Source organism: Felis catus, chromosome D2, assembly GCF_018350175.1.
Source record: "Felis catus isolate Fca126 chromosome D2, F.catus_Fca126_mat1.0, whole genome shotgun sequence".
Taxonomy (NCBI): domain Eukaryota; kingdom Metazoa; phylum Chordata; class Mammalia; order Carnivora; family Felidae; genus Felis; species Felis catus.
In genome coordinates this window covers 81,718,743-81,744,092 of record NC_058378.1, presented here as the reverse complement: position 1 = coordinate 81,744,092, position 25,350 = coordinate 81,718,743, and the positions used below count along the sequence as shown (strand labels likewise).

General features: G+C 47.0%; 1 protein-coding gene across 3 annotated transcripts in view; it reads left to right on the top strand.

Annotated features, from left to right (window-relative positions):
* The window catches only part of ADAM12 (ADAM metallopeptidase domain 12), a 349,535-nt gene that overhangs the window by 38,355 nt on the left and 285,830 nt on the right, over positions 1-25,350 (top strand). For all 3 annotated transcript variants that reach the window (XM_045041022.1, XM_045041023.1, XM_045041024.1), the window contains exon 2: positions 9,373-9,509. In XM_045041022.1, coding sequence (XP_044896957.1) covers positions 9,373-9,509 — 137 coding nt within the window. The remainder of the gene's footprint in view (positions 1-9,372; positions 9,510-25,350) is intronic.

The window sequence follows — 25,350 nt, the reverse complement described above, 5'->3', positions numbered from 1 at the left end:
TTCCGAGTGTTTCTAGGCCGGAGCGATTGTTAATGTATGGAGCACGGATCCTAGATAGAACGTGGCTGTGCGGGTGACCTCCTGGCTTCCCGATGTGTTTGACCGTGGGGCTTAATTTCTCTCTGCCTGTTTTCTCATGTATTAAACAACAGTAAGCATCAGAGGGTGTTGTGCCGTTTAAACAAGCCAAACTTTAAAGGGTTCGTGTGGGGCTTGGTGCGTAGCCGCTCAGTTAGCATTCACCCTTGTGATCGATAAGTGCTTATTGTCACCTGCAGCTCAACGCGCCTCTTTGTCCTGTGAATGGTTCTCGGTTGTCTGTTCTTCTCCAGCCCTCATACTCTCCATTCTCTCGCATCGTGAATGTTTCCGATGCGAATTATTTACTCTGCTTAAAAACTCTAAAATGCCTTCCCGTTGGGCTCAGATATCTCTTGGTGGATGACCATGCTGTAGATTTTTGCTCTTCTCAAGTGTCCCCCTCCTTTAAGATTGGAAGAGGGAGACCTGCAGGTGATGAGGCTACCAAGAAGGATTCAATTAAGAAGTGGGAAAGTTTTTAGAAGATGAAGAGAGAAAAAGCACAAAGAAGCTCCTTGGATTTGTTGTTGACTGAGGGTCATAAGAAAGCGCTGTGTCAGATCACCCGGCCATGTGACCATGAGACTTAAGGGTCACTGAATGGTGGTAGCATTGGCAAGACGTGTGACACAGAATGCCTTGTTTTCTGACTGGGGAATGGAATGAAACTTTTGATTTTTTTTTTTTTTAGTTTAAATTCAAGTTAGTTAACATACAGTGTAATTGTGGCTTCAGTGGTAGAACCCAGTAATTCATCTCTTACATATGACGCCCAATGCTCATCCCAGCAGGTGCCCTCCTTAATGCCCGTCACCCATCTAGCCCATCCCCCTCCCTACCTCCCCTCCAGCAACCCTCAGTCTGTTCTCTATATTTAAGAGTCTCTTAGGGTTTGCCCCCCCCCCGTTTTTATCTGATTTTTCCTTCCCTTCCCCTATGTTCATCTGTTGAGTTTCTCAGTTCCACATAGGAGTGAAGTCATATGGTAACTGTCTCTCTCTTGCATGACTTACTTCACTTAGCATAACACACTCTAGTTCCATCCACGTTGTTGCAGATGTCAAGATTTCATTCTTTTTCATAGCCGAGTAGTACTCTGATGTATATACACCACATCTTCTTTATCCATTTATCAGTCGGTGGACATTTGGTCTCTTTCCATAATTTGGCTATTTTTGATAGCGCTGCTATAAACATTGGGGTGCACGTGCCCCTTTGAATCAGTATTTTTGTATCCTGTGGGTAAGTTCCTAGTAGAGCAAATGCTGGGTCGTAGGGTAGGAAAGCTTTGCTTTTGAAACGTGCCAAATTTGAGAAGGTGATGGCGATCAGACACAGGAATTAAAATTACAGACTGCACTTGGCTGAGTTGGTCGGATGGGAAAATATTGATTTGGGCAACATCAGCTTAACATTAATGAGTGCTGTGGGGGACAGAGTAGAGAGGGAAGATGGCCCAGAGCTGTGACTTGGGGGCTGTCCAAGGCCCCCAGGGAGAGAGGAAGGCTGGAGAAACGGGGGATGAGTGCAGCAAGGCAAGACCTGGTCAGAGAGCACTCGGGGGCTGCCGAGTCAGTGTCTATGCTAGCAGAAGATGGTCCGCGGTGACCCATGGTGCAGCAAGGATATGAGAAAGAGCCCTCAGATGGGACAGAACTTTTAGCAGAGATGTAAGGTGACTGCTCCCTCACTGTGGCGCACTTCCGTTTGCTAAGTTTACGATAGTGGGTGGAATAAACTCATTTTCACTTTTGTCCTTTTTGCTGTTAACTTTCAAAAATGGCTTCTAGAGTATGGATTGTAACCCTTGGTTCCATTTGTTTCCGTTTAGATCATTTCTTGCAAAGTAAATTTGGGAAAATTCTGACTCCATCCCAGCCCCCAAAAGTAATCAAATGAATTCCTGCAGCACGTATCTGTCCCTGGGGTGAAGGGCAAAGTGAATGAATGTATTGGAAATGCAAAGGGCTTGGGTTTTGCCATTAATTCTGCCATTTGTTGTGAGGCAGCATTAAGAACAATCGTGTCGTTCGGCCTGACCGTTTGTAAAATGGTCCTTCCATTAGCTTCCACTGACCAGCAAAGGGTATAAAAAGAAGTTAATGTTGTAAATGATTTTGCTCCCCACGGAAGGGAGACACTATGGGCACGAAGAATCATTTTTCTGTGTAGTAGAAACAACGGATGCTTTGGGTATGAATCCATTTGAAGCATTTATGGGAAGCTATAACCAGCTTTCTTTGGGTTTTGAAATGACGTATAAAACATCTTTTCAAAATTGTAATTGTTCCCTAGTGCTTGGTTGCTTTTATTTCCAAATGGGCTGCCTAAGGCTGGCATGCCTAAGTCTGTGTATCTGTGATGCCAGGAAAGCTGGTAAGAAAGTAAAATGTGCAAACAGTCGGTTTGTTGTCATGAGTCTGAATGATTGATGTTTTTAAGTTGATTTTTTTATTCATCATAAAAGTTTATCCATCATAAAAGTGATATGTGCTGACTACAGAAAAATCAGAGATACATACAAAAACATAAAGAAGAAAAACAGTGAATTCATAGCCCCAACACCCAGAAAAAACCTGAAAGAGCATTTTGGTTTATTTCTTTCCAAACACTGATTTTAACACAAACAAAAACTAAGCTAAATGACACCCATGTACACTTTGCATCTGTGATCTCACTTGGTCCCTTTGCCAGCCTTCTGTGGTGGGCGATGGTCCCATCGCCTCCCGGACACACAAGGAATCTGAGTGTCGAGCAGGGGACACTTGCCCAAGGTCATGCGTGTGTGGCCTGTGATGGCCTTTCAATTGCTTGAGGATCAACTGCTTCTGCACAGCCCTCTGCCTTTTCATACTCTGGGAGACCTTGTCAATTACTTGACGCTTTTCACTTGACTGTGGCTGCCTCGTCTTCCGCCTGAACGCAATGTAACAGTCAAGGGCAAGCACTCTGGTCAGCGGTGTTTGGAGCCCTCCGTGGTGACCAGGCGTCTCTGAACTTCTGATGCTGAATTTCTCCAGAAGGGCATTAGTCCTGCGAGATTCTGATGAAGTTTTAAAAATGATACATAGTAGACTTGATTTTATTTTACATATCTAATTTTTTTTTAATGTTTAGAGAGAGAGCAAGCGGAGAGGAGGGGCAGAGGGGGAGAGAGAGAAAGAGAGAGAGAGAGAGAGAGAGAGAGAGAGAGAGAATCCCAAGCAGACTCCATGCTCAGTGCAGAGCCTGACAAAGGGCTCGATCCCATGACCCTGGGGATCGTAACCTGAGCCGAAATCAGGAGTCGGATGGATGCTCAACCTACTGAGCCACCCAGGTGCCCCAGTAGACTTTATTTTAAAGGACAGTTTTAGATTTGTAGGAAAATGGAGAAGATCGTGTAGATTGTTTACACCTTCCCCACCTCCACGTTCCCGTTATAAACATCTTATGTTAAAATTGTACCTTTGTTACAACTAATGAACCAAAATTGATAGCTTTTCAGCTGAACTTCATACTTCCTTCAGATTTCCTTACTTTTTATCTCACGTCCTTTTCTGTTTCTCCATCCCACCCAGCATGTGGCCCCAGATGACATTTAGTCGTCCTGCCTCCTTGGGCTCCTCTTGGCTCTGAAGGTTTCTTGGAGTGCTTGTCTTTGATGACCTGGACAGTTTCGGGGTGTGCTGGTTACGTATATCGTAGGATGCACCTTTTTTGGCATGTGTCTCAGGTCAGACTGGGGTCATGGGTCTGGGAGAGCAAGACTACAGAGGTAAAGTGTCATTTTTATCACATCTTATGAAAGGTACATGCCACCAACATGACGGGACTGTTTATTTGCCCTTGATCCTCTGGCTAAAGTAGCTTTTTCAGGTTTTTCCTGAAATTCTTAAAATCTAAAATTACTCTTTTCAGATTGACTTTGGCCATGGTTCTTTTGAGCATCCCTGGGCTGTCGTTTTAAAATCACATTCCTGGGGCACCTGGATGGCTTAGTCAGTTAAGCATCCAACTTTCGCTTTTAGCTCGGGTCATGATCTCCCGGTTTGTGGGTTTGAGCCCTGCATCGGGCTCCACGCTGACAGCATCGAGCCTGCTTGGGATTCTCTCTCTCTCCCTCTCTTCTCTCTCTTCCTCCCCCCAAATAAAAATAAAATAAGCTTAGGGAAAAAAAGGTTTAAAATCACATTCCTAATTTCCATCCAGGGAGTCTGTAGATGAAACGCAAGAGTGACAGTATCATTCGGTAAGGCTGCAGATAGGGATCTGAACCAAGGAAATATATTTGTGCTTTATGGGAATGTTGCCACTGTATTTGCCTGCAGCAAGGAGCACTTCAGTCAGGTCTATAAATTTTTTTTAACTCTCACATATTTGGGGCTAAGGAAAATGCATTACGAGTTTCCTAAGCCCATGTCCCCAGATTGTTACGCAGCTCATAATGGCCACCTCGACCTTTCTCTGCCCCCACCCCACCCACCCCCGGGTAGGTTTTCAAAAGAATATTATCTTAATCCTATTTTTAGTGCCTCAGATCAATTCTTGTCTCTTAGGTCCACGTAGGGGAAAGGCAGAACTCCAGGTGTGATGTTTAAGGTTTACCTTGACTAGTAATCTCATCTGAGTTTGCTTCCCCAGCGGCCCAGGGGCGGCCTGAGCAGATCCCCACCAGTCCCTAAAACCAGCGTTTTCTAACGATCGATAGCCCATGGTCATTTTCCTGCTGTCAGTGTGGTTTGGTCAGACGCCATCTGGGAGTCTAGAAACGTGGATTTGGACATCCTAAACTGACTTCGTGCAATAAGCCTTTTTGAAAGCTCTCTGACTGCATTGAGCTTCCTCAACCCTGTGAGAATGCAGAAGGGAGAGGATGTGCTTCCCATCCTGCGGAGGGCAGACAGGACTTCAGGGGCAGGCCTGGAGAGCAGAGGTGTGAGAACTCAAGCGCAGGGCCGGATTTTGCTGCTCCAAGATGGCTGTTGTTCTCTGTCTCACAGCTCCGCCTCTGTCTCCACCTCTGCGGAGCTGAAGCCCTTGGTTGGCCATCGGAAAGTTGTTCCCTTAGCAAAGCAGGCAAAGGAGGCTGGGCCACGGGCAGCCAGGCTCTGGGTGACTCACACGGTGGGGAGAGATCCAAAGTCACTTTGTGGGCGGGGGGTGGGGGGGGGGGGAATGGTCTTCATTACTGGTTTTTTTTCCAAGACCTTAGAACCCATCCCTGTGAAGATTCTTTCTTGCCAGCCGAATCGGGTCTTCTCCGGCCCCTCTTGACCGGTCTGAAGATGAAAACCTCAGACGAGGACACAAGCAAAGCAAACGCACGTGTTATTGCAGAAGATAATTGTGTGAGGAACCAAACTATCTAATATCCTTTTTTTCCACCACGAGGCCGAGGAAAACTGGCCATTTTATCAACCTGGCCAGCAGTGTGTCTGGTCACCCAACAGACAAAAAGCCAGAAGTCCCTCCTCACTGTAAGCTATTCCTATTTTTTTTTTTTATCTAGGCAACCGAGGTTTGTTGATGCCTAAATATTAGGAAAAACAAAATGTATGCAAACTGTCTATTTTATAAGGTCCTATTTTTTTTCCCCTGGGTTTCTAGGACTCGAACGTACACAGCGTTCAGGACCTGCTTTTATGGTTTGTCAACAAGATCACTCCATAAAATCCATTCTGATATCTCACAGCTGTGTATAATTTATTCTGTCTATCCATGCAGCACAAATAAAATTTTTATTTGCATCGTCTAAAAGAAAGAGCAGTGTATAAATACATAAGCAAAGCTCATAAGAAACGGTCTTCTGCCTACAGATACTGCTGGGGGGATATTGTGCAACCAATTAAAAAGCGGAGGGAGGGCTTCATTATCCATGTGCATAGACAATAAATACCGTGCACAGCAAACAGTGCCGTTACTCAATTTCTTAAAAAGGTTGCACAACATTCTCCTAGTGCCGGCAGAGCCTGCCTCTAAATTCTCCTCGGAATATTTAGAAATAGAGCCTCGGAGACGAAAACGGTTCAGCCAAAAAGGACTTCTTTTGGATTAAGATGATGGAATATGTAGGTGAAAAGGGAAATGTTCGGTGGTTGGAACATTTTGCCTTCAGGAGAGTAGATAGCTCTCTTTCTCTGCTACCAAGGGTCTCGGAGGAAAGAGGTGCAGAGGACTGAGAATGTTCCCGTGTTTGGTTTGTGCAGCTTCGGCGTGATTACCAACTAGGAGGCCCCACAAGGTTCCCCAGCTTCCCCCAAATCAAGGGTGTGGACTTGCTCCCCTCCTGCTCCCCTGCTGGCCAACTTTCGCGAATGATTCACCCAGGAGACCTGGGCTGTGTGGCGCCGTCTCCTTCCTTCCCAGACGTACGGCTTCTCAAGTGCGTTCTATCACACACAAAGACTGTCATCCAAGTGTCTGGGGCTGGGCGAAGATCTCTTCCAGGTCTTTGTGCAGTGTGGCTGGAATACCCTGGAAAGCATCCGGTCTTCCCCACTGTGGCTGGGTGGTGGGTGGCGGGTGAGGCAGAACTCCTGTTTTGGATTTAACGAGCCCTTGGACAACCAGATTTGTGACTGACTACTCAAGTGAACCACTCACTTGGGTTGGAAATTTAACTGCCTGGAGTGGCTTCTAATCAAATTGGTTTGCTTTTGTAGAGAAAATGTTTCGATGCTTGCAATCACTTTCTTAACAGTTTTGCCTGAGTTTTCAAAAGATTAACGTAACGGCCACAGTGACTCTTGGCATGTGGCATGGCTTTCATCAGTTTAGGGGAAAGTTCAGACAGATTTCCCATTATTATTCCATAATTGCTGGTATTTCAAAGCTCTCTTAGTCCAATTCAAATTAATACACCTCTCTCTTAAGATAAATTCAGCTAATTGCACTCTGTAGTCTGGTTCAGCAGGAGCTGTATAACTAGATTAACACACACTTTCAAGTAAATTCCAACTCAGGAATCCCACCGAGGGTCCAGAGCAAGAGACCTGGGTCCTGGCAAGGCTTAGAGAGTGATGTCGATGTCACCAGTGGATGACGTTCTCTATGCTTCCCGTGTATTTTCTCCTTCTAGCCTCGCCATGCTCTGCCTCATTTTATGGAAAGGGAGAGAACTTGCTGTGCCTCTGTGGACTTGTTCTTCCCATGGCTCTGTGTGGGCCTGGAATAGTCTCATCTTCACGGCTGGGCTTATATGCATCCAACAAATAACGATCTTTCCTGGCCTATCCGTCAAGAGTAGGCCTCCCCACCGCTCTACCATCACCTCGTGTTTTCTTATTCCCTTCTATTTGGAAACCATTGCAGATTTGCAGGAGTGGCACAGGGATTACACAGAGCCCCTGTAGCCCTGTGCCTTCTCTGACCTGCCTGCTCTCTGAAATGGTCTTATCTGTTCATCTTGCTTTCAATACAAGAGCACGTATTCATGTCCCTCTCTTAGATGCACGGGATAGAGAACTGAGTCTTCTGGGGTGAAGCTACATTTATGAAATGAAGGTCCCGCCGGGATAGGCAGAGGGAATGACTCTAGGTGACATTAGGGCATATTGGGCCAAATCAGAAACAATGGGCTTTTTGAATGGGAGACATCAGAGTGCCCATCAGAAGATAGGCAGGGATTAAATAGTTGTTGAATGAGCGAGTGAGTGAACGAGCCAACAAGTGGGCAAACAACTGGACCAGAGACCCACAGCTGATAACATGGAAGGGTCAGTACAGGTGCTTGGGTATGTCTCATCTCCAAGCCCCTACTTGTAGTGATGTGACACTACCAGGGAGTACATCGAAAGGCATGAAATCAAGCTGGTGGACGAGGGTCATTTATGCACGATCTCCATGCTGCCAATGGCTGCCCCCTCTGCAGTCAGGAGAAGGGATTCTGGAATCTTCCCTTTGGGTAGCAATTCTTTCCACTTCCATCCAGCCCTCCACCAGTGTCCACAGATGTCACCACCTGGAGTGGGCCCCTCTGGGTGCATGGCCAGAACCCTCATCACTTGAAGGCGGGTTCATCCCCAAAAACTCAGCTCATCTCAGCCCTGAGCACCACATGATTTCCTCTCCTTGTTCACGTGGCTCATGGTCCTCTCCCCTCCACACACCACTTGTGGCCACGAGGCCCACTCACTTCCTCTGCCGCTGGCCATCTCCCCAACTTTTGGCTCATCCCTGTTCCTGTGGTCCCTCAACCAGTGGGAGTTTTAAATGCCTTGTGAGCAGCTTGAGAATTTTCCCGATCGGCTGTGTCAGACAGTTAATACTCAAGTAGTAATCCTTTTGTAACCTGAATATAACTGCAGCCTTCCACATTGAGAATGATAAAATGGTGTGGATTTAAAAGTATTTGGGGAACTGTAAAATGTCTAGGATTAAAATTTCAATACCATTTGTGCCCAATAAATGTGAACTCCTTAGTAACTTAAAACAGTGCTATTATGACTCAGGTCTGAAAATTATGAGTCCTGGTTGAAGAAATGGGAATAACATGTGAGGGAATCTGCTGCCATCCTTTACCGTGAGGGATATACTGTGGTTGCACCACATAGCAGGAATGTGACCTCATCGGAGAGCGAGCCCAGAGAAATTACCGTACTTGTTAAGAAAGTGATACACACTCCAGAAGAGAAAAAATGTTATACTTTCCATTAGGATTGTTTATGGATATGGCGCTAAATTGAACCTGTGTCGGGACATTAACTGGTTCGACAGGACCCCAAGAAACAAGATCATATAATAGTTTATTGAATGACTTAATTTTTTTTTTTACATAAACCGGTCTCGTCAGTCTGAACTGGCAAATTAATTTTGTCTATAGAATCACTCACTGAAGCATATAAAATTAGCCTCCGTAAGTACAGAGAGGAGACTCGGCATTGGGTTGAGCTGATTCACTGGGACTTAAGTAAATGGCTTTAGTCTTAATACAGCTAAAGCCTTGAGACGTTTAATGGAGAGCTGGTCTTAAGCAAAGCATTCATTCATCATTTAAAAAGTCACTACTTGCTGTGTTTTGGCTGCTTGTGGAAGGACAGAATTATATATACTTTGACTTTGCTTATCACCCAGCACATGCCATAGGACTTGGAGGGGAAAATGAGCTTCCGTTTGAGTCACAACGTCGTTTGGTCAGATTGACAGAGAATTCATCACCTGCAACACTGACCGTGACTTAATAGAGAATGCTGTTTCTTTGGTCTCCTTCAACTTCTGGATATTTTCGTGGAGTTGTTTATGTCATGAGTTTCTGATGCCAAACTCTTCCTGACAAGAATGAAGAATGGGGCTGTTTTCTCTCTGACGCAGGGGTGAACCCAGGAAGCAAATCAGCACCTTCCATCCAGCAGGCCGGAAGAAGGGGCCGGGGAGGAGCTTACGAAATAGTTCAGGTCTCTGTCTTGAACGGAGCCCTCTGGGACCCCACGGAGAGCATCCACTCTAAGGTCAGTTGTCTTGTCTCTTCTCGTCTTCTTGACTGTGTGATGGCTGAAGTTTGAAAATCACGTCAACTGCACTCATTTTCTTTGGTCCAAGCTTTGTCTTTGTTTCAATGTTGACTTTATCCTTACAGAGTGAAATTTTGTAGAGGGACAGTCTTGATCAGTGGCCCAGCGTCATTTACGCCTGCTAAAAGTTACTTTTCAAACACACACAGGCGATAACGTGTCCAGGCATACAGTTTCTGTGTGTGTGTGTTACTCGAGGGCTGGGTATTTTTCTATATTCATGTCTATTTCATCAACATTTTGATGTTATCGATTATTGGTAGAAACATGTTAATGTGACTTTTTAAAAAAGTTTGTAATGAGTTTTAATGCAGTTTTGTGCTTTGTTGACTTTGATACGTATTTGATTTGAGCCTTCTATGATGTAAAAGAACAATACAAAATTGAACCATTAGCGATTAAGTTTGATATTTCGATGAGTTTTAGGTGCCAAATCTCCACGACTTTCTTAAATTTCAGAACTTGTTGGAACAGTTGGAGAGTGATAAAAATCTATGGAAATATGAGCTCTTTGGAGAGATCACACAGATGGCTTTGTCCTTGTGTTATGTGGAACTATTTTTAGATTATTTTTCATAATAGAAAACAGATTTTTTTTTAAGAACAGTTGAGATTGTGAAAATCCTCTGTGGCTTTCTGAAAGGGCTGCAGTGGGCCCCCTTAATGTGAGTAATGATAATATGATTTACATCACTAATTTATTTTCTAAAGAAGCTTTTGGTTGAAAGTGAGCAATCGGAAAGGTAGGAGGTTTGGTTAAGGGATCCAGATGCCAAATCTACTCTTTTGGATTTTTCTGTTTCATGGAAACTGTTGCAAATTTAACAGGCAACGGATAAGTCACTTGGGGTGGTATTGATGGTGTTTCCTGGAAGAAAAACTTAAGACGTTAAAGAATATTTCATTGTGTCATTAATCTGAAAAATTAGAGATGTTATGATAGATGCAGAAAAGAGAAGCATACTATACCAGAAAGTATGCCTTTAAAATATTTATAGGTGCTAATTAGTAATACAAAAATATGGAACCATCTAAAGTTTCTTGGGGGGTGGAAGCCGTTATGGAAGCTTTCCCTGATTGGGGGGTGGGGGTTGCCAAATGTAGCAAATAAAAGTAGAGAATATCCCTGTAAACTTGGACTTCAGATAAACAGAGAATTTTTTTTTTTCAATCTGTCCCATGCAGTATTTGGGGTATTGTTGTTTATTGAGATACACATTTAACTGGTGTCCTGCCCTTTGTCTGGCAACCCTACCTGGGGTGCTTATCAGAGCCAAACCTGATGAGTGTTCTTGGCACGCCACTGGAATGGACCAGTTCAGGTGGGGTCTGGTTTCTGACCTCCAGCTTCATCCTTCCTGCCAGCCAGCCATCTGGCGGACATCCCGAGGCACGGCGGCGCGTCTTCTGCTTCTGGCCAAGCTTACAACCCGGTGACTATGGGGCACCCGCACCAGCTTTAGAGAAAACGGAGAAAACCATTATTATTTGATGACTGTCTCAGCTCCTCTGCAATTGTACCTCCAGATTAGAACCATGCAGGTGGTAGACACATGCGTAGGACACTCAAAGGACTCCGCCTCACCGACATTATTTAAGGGAATAGGGACTTAAGAGATTTGGGGAACCGCATTTTGTCATAATGCCATGGGACTCGTGAAATCAGCCTTATGGCTCTGTCGTTACGATGTGTGCCCATATGTGTAGTTAACCACTAAGAGCCTGCATGAGAAAGGGCGCCTACGACACGCTCGTACATGCGTGCCATAATTCTCCACGAGGGAGATGCGTGTACCTGTTGGGAGAATAGGGATTGTGACTAATGGTGTGTATGTGTGTGTCTTTCCTTGCTATCAGATATGACAGCCCACATTTTCATGTTAGATATTTTCATTCTCATTTCATTTCACATTAACAGAGTATATCCTCAGGTATGCAAAACTTACATTCACGAATATTTTTGCCACACAACTCTGCCTGCCGTACCTGAGAATATGGAGTTGTGGGTTTAGATTCTTGCTTTTCTGCCCTGCTCTTTTATTCTTTGCTCTCCCGTATCTTTCTGTTCAGCCAGTGTCTTTCCTGAGAGTGTGCTTAGTTTGGGGAAGGCCCAGGCATCCTCCTTTTTATAAAGTGCTCCTAGAAGATTCTCATGAGCACACAAGATTAGAACCCTTGCACTGTTGGAAAGCGCTGGAGTGCTGGTCAACCCGACTGAGCTGATTGAGGCAGAAGTACCGTCACATTCCACACCTCCTTCTCCCCGCTGTGATTGAAATATATCTGGATGGGATATTATTAGGTCCTTTTCAAATGAAGCACCAAGCCATCATTGCCACTGATAATTTACTTGACAGAGACGAGGCTGGGAAGGAACGTGACCTTGCCTGCGTTGGAGAGCTTCTGGCATTTTATTTGTCTGCTCTCTGTTATTTTGGTCTATAACATGAGGATAAGCCTGTCTGCTTTCCCTCCGTCTCAGGGCTGTTACAGGAATGAGCGTGATGAAACAATGGCTATAAAATCACATGGGGAACTAAAACCCGCTACATCAATGGAAGGTGATACTACAAGTACAAAGTGTTGTAGGGACCCATCTCCAATTTCATGTCTTGAGAGAAACGAAGCCCGGGGAAGGCATGTCAAGATGTGACAGATCGGGAGATGACCTGCGTTGAGCCCAGCCTTTGAATGCTCCAGGAAATGTCCAACCACCAGCCTGCTCACATGAGAACGAATGTATGGAAATAGTGTGTGGAATGGAAAATAGAAAGGCAAGCAGATTAGAACGTGCAACCGAAGCTTCCCTTTGCATATTGTGGGTCTCAAATATCAAATATCAAATGGCAACTAATTAAAACGGCAGAAGTAGATTCCACTCCATACATTGGAAGGAGCCTTGCTTCTCCTTCAAATAACCATCTGTGTCAGCCCTTCTGGGGAGACATCTCCTCACGTGGGGGGGGGGGGCAGGGTGTTCACCCCACTCCCCGCATTCCCACCCCCCACCCCGGTAGCAGCCCCCCCTCCCAGCACTTCCTCACAACCACGGTTCTTGCCAAGGTCATAGGTAGCCTCCCAACTTCCAAAGCCAGCCCTTCCTTTCACTCTGTGTCTTACTTATCTTGACAGTGATTCACCCTCCTTTGAAATTCTCACTTTCCTTTGGCTCCCAAGACCCTGTTCTCTCTTGTTTCTCCCCATATGTCTTTAATTCTTGCTTTTCATTCCTCTTTTTGGCTTTGTCCTTTAACGGTTGGTTTCCGCTGACTTTCTTCTGACTGAGGGCTCCCGCTGGCTGTGCCGTTCACTTCTGTGGCCTCACTGTCCGCCTAGAGCGGCGTGGGGGGCTGTTCACAGGAATGACTCTAGCGACGTTAGCCACCGCCCCTCAACTCCTGCTGTGTGGGAAGTGCCCCGCCGAAAACATTTCACATGATGACCCCAGTACGTATTCTCTGACATATACGGACTTAAAACCCACATCACTCCCCTTGCCTTCACTTCTGAGATGTGGGCCTGACATCCAGTGGATTCCAGGAGGCTCCGGTTGGAAGTTCCCAATTATTTTAACTGCGCTGTGCCCCAAAGTGGACACAGCCCCTGTCAATCTTCTCTATTTTATTTAATAGCCCCTAGAGGATAACCTTGTCATCCCCTTCCCCCGCCCCCCTCAGATCATGAGGTTGGAGACATCTGTCGAGTCCCCTGGCCCAGTATGTCTAACACATGCCCCTTCCCCACCATGGCTTATTAGTCCTTTACTGCTACAGACGTACGTAATGCAAGCAGAGTGATTTGTCTAAGACACAGAGCTAGCCTGTCACTTTCCTGCTTCCCAGCCCCTTCAGAAGCTCCCCATGATCTCTGACTCCAAATCCAGGTTTCTTGATGATACCCAAGATGCCTTATAGGCGGGGCTGTCCCGATGCCGAAGGCCCCACTCTACCTCCCAGCCATCGAGGTCATCCGGGCAGGGCAGCCTGCTGCCTAAATGTGCCATCCTTGGTATATGCTGTGTCCCTGACACCTGAAACCCCAGCTTGAATTATACCTTCTCTCTCTCTCTCTCTCTCTCTCTCTCTCTCTCTCTCTCTCTCTCTCTCTCTCTGCTCTTTATTTATTTTTGAGAGGGAGAGAGACAGAGAGCAAGCAGAGGAGGGACAATGGATTCCGGCTCCTGTGTTGCCGTATCATGATGGACCAGTGACTAGCCCTGGCTGAGCCTCTGTTTCCTTATCTACAAACTAGATGTGAACGTGTCCCTTGCTGCCTGACCCAGCACGCTCGGCACGCTGAGTGTCCGCCTCTTTCCTTTCTCGTAACTCATTCTGGGCTTTCTGGAAGGGCCTCTCGACGTCGGCACTGTTGCCAGTGGGGCTGGGTCGCTCTTTGTTGTGTGTGTACAGGCAGGGGGCTGTCCTGCGTGCCATAGGGTGTTCGCGTCCCTGGCCTTTACCCACTAGATGCCGGTAGTGCCTTCCCCTCCATTCATGTCGACTCCAAATGTCCCCTGAAGGGGCAGGGGGGAGGTGGTGAACACCTGCCCCTTAAGAGCCACTGCACTGGGGGAAAGACTAGGAAGGATAAGGACAGTTACTAAGAACCTTCCCTTGACTTCGGATGGAGCTAGACCAAAGGCTAGTAAACCTTGTCTGGGAAGACCTAGACGGTCAGTAACTCAGCTGTGTGGGTCCCACGCCGTCTGTCTCAGCTGCTCAGCTCTGCCCTTGAAGCATCAAAGCAGCCCTAGACAATGCCTAAACAATCGGGCATGGCCAGTTCTAATAAAACTTATCTGTGGACATTGAAATGTGGATTTAATAGAATTTTTACGTGTCATGAAATAGTCTCCTTTTTTTAAAAAAGAAAAAGTCATTTAGAAACGTAAAACCATTCTTAGCTCACAGGCAGTGGGCTGGATTTGGCCCACAGGCTGTAGCTTGCAACCCCTGAGCTAGATGTCCATACTATAGATATTTCCCACTGGGTACTCCGGCGGCCCGGCAGGGTGGGTGTTGTGTAAGTTTGCAGACCAGGGTGCGGAAGCACTTGGAACGGGAAGTAGCCCGTCTGGCCACCAAGCCCAGTCGGTCAGATTCTGAAGTCTTGTGTTCTTTCCTTAGCGCCCTGTTGCCCCCCCCCCCAGGAATATCTTTAGCTTTTTTTTTCCTCTTGTGCTTCGTATCGGGACTGGCTCATAAATCCAGACTCCGAAAGCATGGCTTGGAGGGCAGGTGTTCTCCCCGGCTGTCTTGCCACCAAGGAAGCTCTGACTTTCTCGAGATGTGAGTGCTATTCCCAACCGTCCAGGGCATTTTTATGCACTCTTATCCTGCAGCTGACACACAACAAGGACGAAGCAAACCGGGGTATTGTGCTTGGTTCACCTGTGTCCCCACCACCACCTTTGGGAGCACACCTCTCAGTCAAGGAGGGGCTCTGGGATGACATTTCCACGTGGCTCACTGCCAGCTCGTTTATTTCCTGTGCCCTCTTAGCAAGGCCCTGATGTCATTTGTTTTAAAATTGGCTTGTTGAATCAGGTATCCCTACAGTTACTGCGATTCCCCCCTGCCTTCCCTACCTCAGACCTCTAGCATCATCACAGACCTGGGACTTTTGAAAATATGTTTTTAAAATAACAAATTTATGGGGTGCCTGGGTGGCGCAGTTGGTTAGGCGTCTGACTTCGGCTCAGGTCACGATCTCACAGTTCGTGCGTTCGAGCCCCGCGTCAGGCTCTGTGCTGACAGCTCAGAGCCTGGAGCCTGCTTTGGATTCTGTGTTACCTTTTCTCTCTTCCCCTCCCCCACTCGTGCTCTTTCTGTCTCTCCCTCTCTCTCAAAAATAAATAAATCTTAAAAGAAAATAACAAACTTAGGTAATATTAGGGGATGGAGTGCTTTGCATTGTTTAAACAGAGTTACAAATTTCTTTTTGCTTTATGGTTCTTAGGTAAGACTCTCCATGTTTGAGTGACAGGTGGGGTATATAGATAGCTGCTTGGTATGAGGAGGAAAAGAGTCTGACGAGTTCTGTTTTCAGTCTTTCTGCATTCATCCAAGCACATGTGAGTGTCTGCTGTGTTCCAGGTCCTAGGTCAACTTCCTGTGGTAAAGGATGGGTGAGCCTCTGTCCGCCCTTAAGAAACTCACAGATGAGTGACCAGTTATAATAAATTTAAATAAGTACTTAATAAGAGATACATGCTTTTTATTTTATTTTATTTTTCAATGTTTATTTATTTTTGGGACAAAGAGAGACAGAGCATGAACGGGGGAGGGGCAGAGAGAGAGGGAGACACAGAATCGGAAACAGGCTCCAGGCTCTGAGCCATCAGCCTAGGGCCTGATGCGGGGCTTGAACTCACGGACCGCGAGATCGTGACCTGGCTGAAGTCGGACGCTTAACCGACTGTGCCACCCAGGCGCCCCGTTACGTGTTTTTTAAAATAAGTGACTTCAGAGTCATTTTAGATTTACTGAAACATTGCAAAGATAGTACAGACAGCCCCATATACCCCACACCCCACTTTCCCTGTGATTCACATTTATATTGGTATGACACATCTGTAACAATTCATGATGTATGGCCTTTTTAGATTTTTAACCTGAACTCTTTCACTAAAAGGAAAGTTTCTGGGGCTGGAGGACATTTAGAAGAAAAGAAAATGTCTAGAAAGGCTAATGATTTATTTTTATTTAATGACTTGTTTGTTTATAATGTTTATTTTTGAGAGATTGAGATAGAATGCGTGAGTGGGAGAGCGGCAGAGAGAGAGGGTAACAGAGGATCTGAAGCAGGCTTTGCGCTGGCAGTAGAGAACCCGATACGGGGCTCGAACTCACAAACCACGAGATCATGACCTGAGCCAATGTCAGACGCTCAACCAACTGAGCCACCCAGGTGCCCAGAGGAAGGCTGATGATGTTTAAATCACAGTTTAGACTAAAGAGCATATCTCCCCGAGAGAGACTTAATGTTGTGTTTAATGGTCTTACATCATGCGATGACTGAAGATGCCCTCACCTATGCGTTTACTCTGGAATTTCTCAGAAGTCAGAACCTAACTAATGAGATGGTGGTTCCTTCCTAGTTGTTCAGGAAACAGTCATGTTGGTGATGATGGTTCATTCAACCAAAGTTTAAAGTTCAGATTTTTTTTTTAAAGTTTACTTATATATTTTGAGAGAGAGAGAGAGAGAAAGTGTGTGTGTGTGCACATGCGTGCACACGCACATTGGGGGAGGGACAAAGAGAGAGAATCCCAAGCAGGCTCTGCACTATCAGCACAGAGCCTGACATGGGGCTCGAACTCACAAGCCATGAGATCATGACCTGAGCTGAAATCAAGAGTCAGATGCTTAACCGACTGAGCCACCCAGGCAGCCCATAAAGTACAGATTTTTTTTTAATTCTATTTGTCTTTAAAAAGTGAGAGGTTTTTTTAAACCTATCACAAGAATGCCTACAACCAAGTATGTAAAATCATGTGAAAAACAACTGAATACAGCGCTGTGATTGTAACATAATAACTGTGTAGAGACCTTGTGTGAAATTTTCCTCTTGTATTGATTTAACGTGCTCTGGACTCCCCCATTTCTTGCGCGCCTCCTTGTAAGGGTCAGGTATGTGTTTTTGAGTGGTATACACCAGTATTTTATAACTGTTTTGTTATTGCCTGACTAAAGAGAAAAATTAATTTGAATTAATCTTAATTGAGTTTGGCTTACCTTAAATTATATTTCTCTTTTGGGAGAAATGAAATGCTAAGAAACAAGATCTGTTAGCTAGAGTTAAGCTTTAGAAGGAAACAAATTGTTGTAATATCTACGAATTTTCAACCCCTACCCCAAGGACCAAGTTTTGCCCCCTTGAGGGCAATAGCCACCTACTGAGAACAGGTGATGGGCACCATCCGTAAATGGGCAAAAGGAAATGTATGTCTCCCCAGACTACATGTATTTACAGCAATCTGCCCATTGGAGATTTGGGGCAGGTAAGAAGAAAAGTTGACTTCTCCCTCTCTCCAAGTCTGTTCTTGCTAGACTTTTTAAAGTAAGTGTTTCATGTGAGGACAGTCTTGGATTTACAGAAAAATCACCAAGGGAGTACGGAGGTCCCACATACGTCACCTGATGTTCCCCCCACTATTATCTCATGTTACAGTGCATCTGTCACAATTAAAGAACCAATATTGGTACATTATTACTAACTGAAGTCTGTACCCTATTCACATTGTCTTAGTTGTTTACCTAATGTCCTTTTTCTGTGAGACCACATTACGTTTACTCATCATCTTGCCACTTGGTTCTGAGGGTCTCTTAGACTTTACGTTTTTGCCGATATTGATAGCTTTGAGAAGTACTGGTCAGGGATTTTGTAGAACATTCCTCACTTGGGGTTTGTCTGATCTTTTTCTCACGATTGAGCTGGGCTTACCTAGGTTGGGGAGGAGACCCCAGAAGTCAAGTACTATTCTTGTTACACCATAGCAAGTGCTATCGACGGGCCTTATGACTGTTGCTATTGACCTTGATCGTCTGGCTGAAGTCATGTTTGTCAGGTGTGTCTCCTTTACGTACCGGATTCTTTGGAAGGACGTCACTGTGCACATCTCATGCTCAAAGCAGTTCTGCTCCACCCCCTAGAGGGTGAAGTAGCTGCATTAATTAGCTCTAATTCTCCTGCAGGGGAGATTTATCTCCTCTCCCTATTTACTTATTTATTCAGTTATTTTTCTGTATCAAGATGGACTCATGGATATTTATAGTCTGGTTTGTAATCAAAACTGTTTTATGTTATTGTTCAAATTATCCCTGCTTTGGCCATTGGGAACACTTTCAGTTGGCTCCTGTGTCCCTTTGACATGCTCTCTGTGGAGTGTGTGTGTGTGTGTGTGTGTGTGTGTGTGTGTGTGTGTGTGTGTGTGTGTTATCACTCCCCAACTTTCTGTCACTACAAGAAGCACCGGGTCTGTATTTCCTGCCCAGTCCTAAAATCAGCCATTTCCCCACAGAGCCCTGGCTCCGTGGAGAATGGTGTTAGACATCAAAATCTGGGCACTGGGTGTGCTCAGCCGCACTGCTGTGTCACTTGTTGGTCTTCTCAGCTGACAGAGTAAGGAAATAGTTGTGTGTGTTCCTGCTAGATTTTAAGGAAACAGACTTCAAATTCTGGGTCAAGACTGGGACACACCATACCTTTTCACACTATATATACATGTATGTATGTGTATATATATATACATATATATATATGTATATATATACATACATGTATATATATATACATATATATTTTTTAATATTTATTTTGGGGGAGAGCACAAGTGAAAGAGGGGCAGATAGAGGGGGACAGAGGATCTGAAGCAGGCTCTGTGCTGATAGGCTGACAGCTGCAAGCCCCATGTGGGGCTTGAACTCACACACGGTGAGATCGTGACCTGAGCTGAAGTCAGATGCTCAACCGACTGAGCCACCCAGGTGCTCGAGTTTTAATTCTAAAAGTTATATAAGAGAAAATACACCAGGAGTTTGGCTTTTTGTGGCTATACCTATGCAGCCAAAAATGATGAATGACTGTTTTCAGTAACCTCAATCAATCCTTGAGAATCAAACCTAATCATTAAGTTCTTTTCCCTAAAATGTTATTTTAAGAAATTAATGCCCGACTCTCCAGCAGTTGACCTAATTCTGGCTTTTCAGATTCCCTGAGTTGCTCCCTGCCTCAAAGGCCGTCTTTCTGCTAATTATCGGAAATTTCTTTGACCTTTTCCTAAAAGTGGCGCACAAAAAGATTTTATTCAACAGGCGTAACCGTTTTCATTTGCAAGTTTTACTCACTGAAGGTAGTAAGGGTCTTTTTTTGCTTGAACCCACTAATGTTCCGAGCATGTAATTTAAAGACATGGTCATAAACCCAAACGGGGTTGGTGAGAGCACAGCTAATGAGCCCAGGGTTGTAGATTATGTCTGTTCCCGGGCTCCATTCTGTGGCCTTCCTGGCATGCGTGTCCCCATGGCATCTCACAGGGGACACCCCTGAAGGTATGAGGGCAGACAGCCCGAATTCGAAGATGTTATGCATGTGCTGTGTCCCATCACTGCTGGGTTGCCAGGGCTACGTTTGTATATGCAGGTGACATGTTTCACACCTGTGTTTCCCAAACATCAGTCACCCACGATCTACATGAAAGATCTCAGCCTAATTGTAGAAACAGCCACACTTCACAGTTTATTCATGCTTGATATACTGATTGTTTTCACCACCACATAAAAGGCATGTGAATGAAAAGTGTGCTGTGTACCTCTCTAAATGCATCCGTCTGTCATCGGAGAAGACGTTATATCATTTGAAAACAGTTGAAGACCTCTCACAGTTTCTTCCTTTTCTCCCTCCGATAGATGCTCCTTGAGCACCTCATCAGGGGTGCTGCGCACAGCTGTGCAAATTAAGCCCTGCCTCACTTGCAGGGGAGCTGGGGCCATCGGATCCCCAGAGTTGAGGAGTGAAAGTCCATCTGCTTGGCGGCCGAGCCCGGTGGCCCAGCCAGGAACAAGCACCATCCAGTAGAATTCCATCTAAGACTTGTTGACGTCTCACTTCTGAGGGGAAAAGTTTTACCGACTAAACATCGTCTTCCCCTGAGTTCTTTCCGTATAACTCATTTTATCAGCAAGGAGTTATTGAGAACCCCACACGTTCCAGGCCCCCATGCTGGGTGCTGGAGATACTTAAAAAAATAAAATGCGTTAAAAACGGGCAATTTCCTGGCAGAGCTACTGGGAAGCTTGCTCAAGCAGAGCTCTGGGAGGTGAAGCGTAAGTTAAGAGTCGAGAGCCCACGAAGGGGTAGAGAATTCTCTCGCGGCTCCTTTGAAATCGAGTCCCTTCTTTCAGAGTTCAGAACAAGACCACTGAGCATATATATGATCTCTGGTCGTGCCTGTTCGGCTGACGGGAATGCGTGTGCATGGCCAGAATTTCTCGCTGGTTTTGGTCTTAGGCGGGCTACGTGGGAAGCCGTCGGATCCCCGGGACCTGTTGGCTGGCCTGGCACTGGCCGCCTCCGTACGTGTCCCTGCTCATCTGGAGCCCGGAGAGCAGGCGTTGGTGGGCTTGCAGATTTCACGTCTGGGCTGTTCGGGGAGAGTGAGGTTTTCCGGGTCCGTAGACCCCCTTGCCTCCCGGCCTAAGTAAGGGCAGAAGGGAGCTTTTTATGATTCACCTCCAGAGCAGCCTCGGGGTGAGTCCCGGAGCCGAGTGTTTCCAGCCTGCTGTTTCATGAGCAGGTATCGGGGCCTCGTCTCGTTCAGCCTGGATGCGTTTCTGGGAAGGCAGCTGCCACGGGAAAATGCCTGCAATGGGCATATACCACAAACGGGCCGTCGCCCTCCGAGGCCCGAGGACGACACCAAGATTCCCATCTCGCTCCCAGTTGCCCAAGCAGCATCGGTTGTCGGTGGGGAAGGACAGAAACAGCGTCCCGAAGTCACACACAGAACGTCGAGTGTATTTTTGTCGGTTACAACGGACGGGAACGCGGAGACGTTCTCCTGGCCCCCGCGAGCGTTGCCGGGGGAGAGCTGGCCACGGGCTGGCAGGCGGGGGACTGGGTTGGAGGGGCTTTAAAGATCTTTTCCTATAAGATAAATGTCCAGAAGCTGCGGAAGGGCACGTCTTTCATGACGTCAATACCCTCGAAGACGACATGTGTCCATCGCTTGGTGAAACGTTTCCGGCGACACCTGCCGGTGTTGGCGGAGAACAGGAACTGGAGCATGCGCAGAACTGGCCTATTGCACGCACTAACCTCGGAGGCACCGCCTCTCAAGAAATTCCTACAGCCGGGGCGGCGAATGGATTTAGCTCTTTTATTTGAAGCTGCCGAGGCTGGAGGAGCTCGCCTTGCGATTTCCTTGCTGGTATTTCTGAATCACATGGGAAGACACAGGAAGTGACAGGCTCTAGCTTCTGTGCAAACTGAGGCAGCCCGTGGAAACCCTCCGCGACTCTGCGTCCTTCTGTCCAGAAGATCCTGGTTGAGATTTGGAAACCTGCTCTGCATCGTCCGTGTTGGGTGGCAAATTGTAGTTTTCTGTTTGTTTTTGCAAACTACTCCTTAAAAAAATTTTTTTTAATAATATTTATTTATTTTTGAAAGAGCAGGGGAAGGGCAGAGAGAGAGGGGGACAGAGGATCAGAAGTGGGCTCCGTGCTGACAGCAGGGAGCCCGATGTGGGGCTTGAACTCACTAACCATGAGATCATGACCTGAGCTGGAGTCAGATGCTTAACCGACTGAGCCCCCCAGGTGCCCTGCAAATGACTCCTAAACACCTGTAACAGTTAAGGCACTATCTGGATTGGGGTTTCCAGATGAAGCAGGGCCTTGAATGCCGTGCTAAGAAGGTGGGAACTCCATTCCAAAGGCGGGAACTCCATTCCAAAGGCAGTGGGAAGCCGCCTATGATCTTGAGCGGTCAGGTGACACTTGGGGCAGTAGTTTTAGAAGCGATTTGAGATAGAGGATCCGTTTTAGGGAGGCAAGTGGTGGCAAGGCCATAGATAGATTCTGCTAGAGACAGCGTGTGCCAGGCCTGTGAGGAGACCAGAGCGAGAGCTGGTTTAGGGGCTCTTGTCTTCTGCATGCCGTGTCCACAGCACTGAGGCTGTCAGAGCTGACGGCTCACAGGATGGTCGTCCTCACTCTGTGACTTTGGCAAGTTACATGACCTCTCTGAACCTCCGCTTCCCCATTAAAAACAGGAACCCTAAAAACTACCTAGTTGAGACAGCTATTGCAAAGGTGGTGTTTAAGTGTGTATGTGCTACATGCCGAGACTCGCTGTGTTGGCCATTTTGTTGTTTATACTTCCCGTGCCATGAAATGTTCTCAGAAACCTGATTTCTAATGGCACGTGCCAGGGTAGCATCTCAGTGGATCCTTCACTCTCTGGCCCCTCAAATCCACCCTTACTCTGCAGAATGAGTGTTTCTTCAACACAAATCTGACTGTGTCTTTGAACTGTTTAAAAAACGTCAGTGACCCCCCACTTCTCTCGGCAGAAGACCCAAACCTTTAATGGGGGGCCTATGCGTCTGTCCATGATCTGAGCCCCTTCCGTTTTCCTGACACTGCGCTTTGCCTCCAACTCCCTGACGGCTTCCCAGAGGCTCTGCTTCCCGCCTCTGCTCTGCACAGTATTTCTACGCCCTCCTTCCTTCCCTGCCCTAGGACCCTGCCTCCCCTACCACGTCTTGTCTCCATTTTCCTGGACTGATCTCAGAAGTTACCTTTTTTGGTTGGCGTCACAGACTGAATGTTTGTTTCTCCAAAGTTTGCATGTTAAAGCCCTAACCCCTAGTGCCATGGTCTTTGGAGGTGGGCCTTTGCTGGAGGTGATTAGGTTTAGATGAGGTCATGCGGTTGGGGCCCCAAGGATGGGATTAGTGTCCTTATAAGAAGAGGAAGAGACCAGAGCTTTCTCTCCACCCTGTGAGGATGCGGTGATAATGTGACCATGCGCAAGCCAGGAGGAGAGCCCTCGCCAAGACCCCAACCATGCTGACACCCTTATCTTGGACTTCCAGCCTCCAGAACAATGGGGAATAGATATCTGTTGTTTAAGCACCCCTGTCTGTAAAGCAGAGCAAGACAGTGGTTTTCCTGAACTCACATACACAACCCCTTGTCACCCTCTGGTTAGCTGCCAGATACCCAGTCAGTACCCCCATCATGGCGCATGTTACCCAAGCACTCACTCAGTACCCCCATCATGGATTATGTTACCCAAGCACCCGGGCAGTATGCCCATCGTGGTGTGCACTATCCACACATAACAGTTGATTTTCTTGTTGGTTTCCTAGGCAAGGTGTGAAATCTTTAAGGGCAGATACTGTGCACAGCTCACATCAGTATCTTCAGAGTCTGTTGGTACTTGACACATAGTAGGTTCCCAGAGATGTTTGAATTCATATTTATAAGAGTCCCTCACTTTTCAATTATTCCATTTCACTTACTTTTACCTTGACTTTTGTTTTGGTCTAGTGCTTTTTCATTTAGGTTTGACCAAGGCTACAAAAGATTAAAAAAAAAAATCATTTCCATAGATAGGTTCACAGTCAAGGATCTCCCTCAGGTACTTGCATTTTCAAATGCTTGAAAATGTTGGTATAAACGATGGGCTCTTAGGCAGGTCTGCTTTTCCCAGAAATCTGTATGTCGTATCTCTTGGTTGATTCAGGCGTGCCCCGGTTTGTAAGTGGATGGTGCTCCCAGTTTGTCCAGGATGAAGGGCAGAGCCCTTTCCATGTGGCCTCACTGAGATGATGCTCTAAACAGAAGCCAGGCTTTGGCCTGCAGCCCCCATGCTTATCCCTGCTCTATTCCGTCTGCCTGAAAACTCCCTTTAGAGTGCCCGTCTCCTGCCGTATCCTGTCCTAACCCCACCCTTGCCTGGTTTCTGCTTTGCCTCCGCTCGGACATCCAGCCTCCTCTCCAGCAATCAGACGAGCTCTCCCCCCTCCATATTCCTGGCACTTCTGTCCCCCCCCCCTTCCAAGCGTGGCTCCCTCCCTCCCCACCTCTCCTCTAGTGGCCCCAAGGAGGTGCTACAAACGCCAGCCCTTCTGTTTGAGGTTGTTTAAGACAGAGTTGATGGTCTCCTCTTCCACACTTGGCTTCTCCTCTGGGATTCCATCCGTAAGAGCCGCAGGAGCCCTCCTGTGAGTGCCCGTTCTTGACCTCCATGCGTGAAACCCTCCATCACCCATCTGATCCCTGCCGGGAGAGCCTTTCCTCAGCCCTGCCTCAAAACGACCTCCTTAGGGAAGGCTTCCCCGACCATCTCATGGAAGTAGGTACAAACTCAGTTGCTGTCCTTGCTCTCTGTTCCTTTCACACCGTGCCTCGCCATTGTATTCATATGCTTGTATGTCTGCCTCCCCAACAAGACTGTGTCTTCCAAGAGGGTGGAGACCTCTCTCTTTTGCTCACCACTGTTGCCCAGAGTCTGCCACAGAAGCTTGTGTGAGAAGTACCAATGCCATCTGGGTGGGTAGATGTGGGATGGGGGGTAGACGGGTGGAGGGTGAATAGGTGGGGGTGGCTAGGGCCAACCCCTTGAAGCAGATGGTGTTGGTGAGACCCCTGTGTTCTCTGCCTCCCTTTTGCATCGTCTTCTTGGGCATCTGGCCCTTCCTTACAAGGTCCTAATGTCCTCCTGTTTCCAGGGAGGGAGACATTGGCCCCAGTTAGCATCTTCTGAATTCTCCAAATTGAATTTCCGGAACTGGTTTTGTGAGAGCCCACCTCCCATATGATCCTTGCCCTTCTGAAGCCCCCTCCCCCACGGAGTCGGCGTTAGTCTGTGTCACCGATAGAATGAGGTGCTAGTGACGGCATATGATTTTACGCTTTCCACCTTGGTCCCGTGGACCTCTCACTTGGCGGGGGAACCGGCTGCCACGCCCTGAAGATACTTAAGCGGCCCCGTGGAGGGGTGGGTCGTCCGGCCGACGGGCACCACCAACAGCCGGGTGTGTGAGCGTGTCTCCTTGCGGGAGGTCCTCCAGCCCCGGTCCAGCCCTCGGGTGACGGCGGCCCCCGCTGGCCTCCGGCTGCACCCTCCTGAGACACCGCAAGATAGAACCTCTCAGCTGAGCTGAGCCGAGTTTCTACCCACAGAAACTGTCGGCCAAGTAGCAAGCTGGAATGCTGACTTCAACTGAACAAAAGCGGCCGCCTCCCACATAGAAGGGAGGCGGGGAACT